At 42.9% G+C, this 4,651-nt stretch overlaps 1 protein-coding gene across 1 annotated transcript; it reads right to left on the bottom strand.

Annotated features, from left to right (window-relative positions):
* Nucleotides 1-1,877: 1,877 nt before the first annotated feature.
* Nucleotides 1,878-2,462, bottom strand: LOC109569497 (RNA polymerase II subunit A C-terminal domain phosphatase SSU72 like protein 5-like). Its single transcript, XM_070803179.1, has one exon. It carries the CDS (start codon nucleotides 2,460-2,462, stop codon nucleotides 1,878-1,880), a length of 585 nt encoding a protein of 194 aa, XP_070659280.1.
* Between the last annotated feature and the right edge of the window lie 2,189 nt (nucleotides 2,463-4,651).

The following is a 4,651-nucleotide window of genomic DNA, read 5'->3' as shown; positions in this document are numbered from 1 at the left end:
CAGAGTCGGGAGCACTGAGTGTGGCAGTGTGTGCATGGGACCTTTTGAAGGAGGTTGCCATTATCTTCATTACCTCCACCATAGTTTGATCTCAGGTCAAACAACAGGGAGGGAAAATAGCCCCACCCATCAACAGAAAATTGGATTAAAAATTTACTGAGCATGGCCTCACCCAACAGAACAAGACCCAGTTTCCCCCACAGTCAGTCTCTTCCAACAGGAAGCTTCCATAAGCCTCTTATCCTTCTCCATCAGAGGGCAGACAGAATGGAAACCACAGTCATGGAAAACTAATCAAACTGATCACATGGACCACAGCCTTGGCTAACTCAATGAAACTATGAGCCCTGCCATATGGGGCCACCCAAGATGGATAGGTCATGGTGGAGAACTCTGACAAAATGTGGTCCACTGGAAAAGGGAATGGCAAACCACTTCAGTATTCTTGCCTTGAGAACCCCATGAACAGTATGAAAAGGCAAAAAGATAGACCGAAAGATGAACTCCCCAGGTCGGTAGGTACCCAATATGCTAGTGGAGATCAGTGGAGAAATAACTCCAGAAAGAATGAAGCTGCTGCTGCTGCTAAGTCACTTCAGTCGTGTCTGACTCTGTGTGACCCCATAGATGGCAGCCCATCAGGCTCTGTCCCTGGGACTGTCCAGGCAAGAATACTGGAGTGGGTTGCCATTTCCTTCTCCAGTGCATGCATGCATGCTAAGTCTCTTCAGTCATGTCCGACTCTGTGTGACCCTATGGACAGCAGCCCAACAGGCTCCTCTGTCCACAGGATTCTCTAGGCAAGAATACGAGTGGGTTGCCATTTCCTTCTCTGAAAGATGAAGAGACAGAGCCAAAGCAAAAACAATGCGCGGTTGTGGATGTGACTGGTGATGGAAGTAAAGTCTGATGCTATAAAGAACAATGTTGCATAGGAACCTAGAATGTTAGGTCCACGAATCAAGATAAATTAGAAGTGGTCAAACAAGGGATGGCAAGAATGAACATCGACATTTTAGGAATCAAAGAACTAAAATGGACCTGAATTGGTGAATTTAACTCAGATGACCATTATATCTCGTGGAATATATGTATTACATGTGGTGTAATATATACTGTGGAATTTATATAGCTTGAACAATAAGAAACCAAAGGGCTCAGTTAGTAAGATCCATCCCCTATCACAAATGAGAAGACACATTTTCTTTAAATTAGAGGTTTTATTTCATTTTATTTCACTTAATGAACTATTTAATTGAACAGATCACGCCAGGATTTTAGTAATAAAAGCCACCAGTTATCTATCCTGAGTTTCTAAGGAAATCAGCATTAGTGAAAGAACATACAACCTAAAAACAACATATGTCTAAGTTCAAACATTCCATACAATCCTATCTCACTTAAAAAAAAAAAAAAAAAAGAACTCACATTTGTATACCACTCCAAAAGAGCAAAAGGAAAATTTTATCACTATAAATAAATGGAGTAGAAAATGTTTTTTGTTTGTTTTGTATTGCTGGAATATCCAACACATCACTTGTCTGGCACTCTGTGATCAGCCTTGGCTTGTCCATCGGGAAAAGGGAGTCCTCATGTTAAATTCCTTGCAGAGCCATGGGAGCTTCCAGATTAAGTACCCACACCATCATCTATTCAGTTGAAAGCATTCAGGTGTCTGCTGGTAGTCCATAACTCCTGTGCCATGCAATGATGTTCTCTTCCACTTCCTTCCCTGGGTGGGGTATACCTGAAAAAAATCATGCAGATGGTTTTGAGTTAAAAGGGCTTTGAAGACTCTTCTCATAGAAAATACCAGTTAGCCCAAAAGTCCGGGCACAAGTTCTTACCAACAAAGGAACTGAATCCAGCCAAGATCTTCAGTAGAAGCAGATAGTGTGCAGAAAGCTCTTGCCTGTTTTCTTCTTCACTGCCTGGAACAGCTTAGGCAGACTGCTTTGCATATCATCCTCCTGCTGGAGACCCTGGCAGAGCTCACAGATGATCAGAGCTCCAAGTGTGGCTGCCTCCAGGGTGTCCTCTATTTCCACGTTGATCACATACACAGGCTGCCAGGTCTTCTGTTCTCTAGCACACAGATCTTTCACCACCACTTTATACACTCTTTCAGTACAGGTGAAGACGGCATCGAAGGGATCTCTGCACTCTTGAAATCTTTCAGGGCCAGATTTGATTCTCTCATTTCTCCCCAAGATCTGTAACACCCCATTGCTCTTGTGGTGCATTCTGTTTTTGCAGAGAAGGTCCTTGCACATCTGCTCATATGTAGTGGAGAAATCATATACCACAGGGAGGTTGGGTGCCAGTCCTGGCAGTGTCACATGGGATCCCACTCCAAAAGACCTAACGTTGAATCCTTTCTTCTTGAGGATGCTGTGGGCTTCCATGCTCCTGTTCATGTTGCTCATACAGACCACAGCCACCCTGAGTGTGGAGGATGACATTATGTTGGCCACTTGGAACTCCAGGCTGATGGATGGGCTTAGAGTCTCTTAAGGGCAGAACCCAGGGAGAAGTCAGCCTAGGTCAAGTTCTTCAGACTAATCTAGTGTCAAAGAACAGATTGTCACCTACCCCAGGTGGGAGGGGACCTTTTGATTGATAATTGGGTTAACTCTTGAGTAATTGGATTTGAATAGTGGGCTCTGACCAGAGGCTCAATCCAGGCATCAGAACAATCTGGTGATTATCACCCCAAAATCTAATTTTCCAAAAGAGTGTGGCTACCCCATGGGTGTGTTTTGAAATCTCCACTTAGCCCTTGGGTTCAATTGTGGGTGGGGCTACTATTGATATTAGGCAAAATACCTAGACTACTCCCAAGCTTGTCACCAGCTCCCTCCAATGACCTGAGAACATGCATGTGAAAAACAGGATTGAAATGTCCAAGCTTACACTTAATTTAATTATACATAAAACTACAAGCGTTCTTTTTCTTTCTTTCCTATAATTGGTACTCTAGAATTGTAACTGTTGATCATGAGAGGATACAGATAGTTTTACCCGTAAGTAGTAAAATGATTCACCAGTGTAAAAAGTGATTCTTAGAAAACATCCCTCCTGATAGTGTGTGCAGGAGTTACAACATTACACATCCTTTCTTGAATTCCTGATAATTCTCCAAGAATTGGAATAGCCTCCACTGGCTTTCCCATGTCTTCAGGGAGAGCTCTGTCTGACCACTCTATACTGAAATATAGCAATTTTTTGTTCCATTTCTTTGGTTACTTTGCACCATTGACCTAGCAAAGAATCAAATCAGAGATCAGATCAGATCAGTCGCTCAGTCGTGTCTGACTCTTTGCGACCCCATGAATCACAGCACACCAGGCCTCCCTGTCCATCACCAACTCCCGGAGTTCACTGAGACTCACGTCCATCGAGTCAGTGATGCCATCCAGCCATCTCATCCTCTGTCGTCCCCTTCTCCTCCTGCCCCCAATCCCTCCCAGCATCAGAATATAGACTTTAAAATTATAAATGAAACACGAAACAGTAAGGAGGGACAGTCCCATCCCTTCAAAATGGTGCAGGAAAAACATCCACTTAGAAAGCCAAAGATTTTATATCTCTGTGTCTCCATCAACATAGTGATTGTCACATTGCAGTCTCAGTAACCACATTCAGCCTTGTCAAAGTGTGAATCCCAAACCCAGAGCATTAACATCAACCTGGAATATGTGAAAAAGGCAACTTTGGACTCCACACCACAAAATGAGAAATTCTGCGAGTGGAGCCCAGAGATTTGTGACATACAAAGCCCTTTGGATGGTGTGATGTCCACCAAAGACTTACTCATGGCAGAGGTTTCTGAAACTTGACTGGACATTGACAGTCCCTGGGATGTCACTTGACTGGACTCTCCTTCTTCGGGAAGGAAAGTAAGTATGTGACAATTTGATGTGATATGTAAATCTGATAAAAAAAAAATAATCATCACTCTGAAGAAGAATTTGTGGACAATTGGTGAATTTTGACTATGTTCTATATTTTGGATTATAGTGTTATATCAATGTGAAATATTGTGACTTGGTCATTGCACTGCTGTATATGTAAGAGATTATCCTTAAGAAGTTACAGCTAAATATAGGGTCATGACACTGCATATTTTGCTAAATGGCACAACAAAAAAATCAGACTAAGAATGAGAGAGAGACAGGGCCAGGAGCAGAGGGGGCGGGGGTTTGGGGAGGAGGCAAGGAGGTAGGGAAATGTGGCCAAATACTAATAGTGGCTGAATCTAAATGAAAGTTTTACTGGAATTTATAATTTATTAATGTAGCTTTTATATGTTTTAATAATTTTGACCATAAATAAGGCTGATCACTGAAGGACTGATGCTCAAACTGTGGTGCTTGAGAAGACTCTAGAGAGTCCCTTGGACAGCAAGGAGGTCAAAGCAGTCAATCCTGAAGGAAATCAACTGTGAATATTCACTGGAAGGCCTGGTGCTGAAGCTGAAGCTCCAATACTTTGGCCACCTGATGCGAAGATCCAACACATTGGAAAAGACCCTGATGCTGGGAAAGATTGAGGGCAGGAGAAGGGGGCAGTAGAGGACAAGATGGTTGGATGGCACATCAACTCAATGGACATGAGTTTGAGCAAATTCTGGGAGATAGTGAAGGACAGG

The sequence above is a fragment of the Bos indicus genome, chromosome 15 (genome assembly GCF_029378745.1).
Source record: "Bos indicus isolate NIAB-ARS_2022 breed Sahiwal x Tharparkar chromosome 15, NIAB-ARS_B.indTharparkar_mat_pri_1.0, whole genome shotgun sequence".
In the NCBI taxonomy this organism is placed as follows: Eukaryota; Metazoa; Chordata; class Mammalia; order Artiodactyla; family Bovidae; genus Bos; species Bos indicus.
The sequence above is the reverse complement of the archived record's forward strand: the minus strand, read 5'-3'. Positions and strand labels throughout refer to the sequence as shown.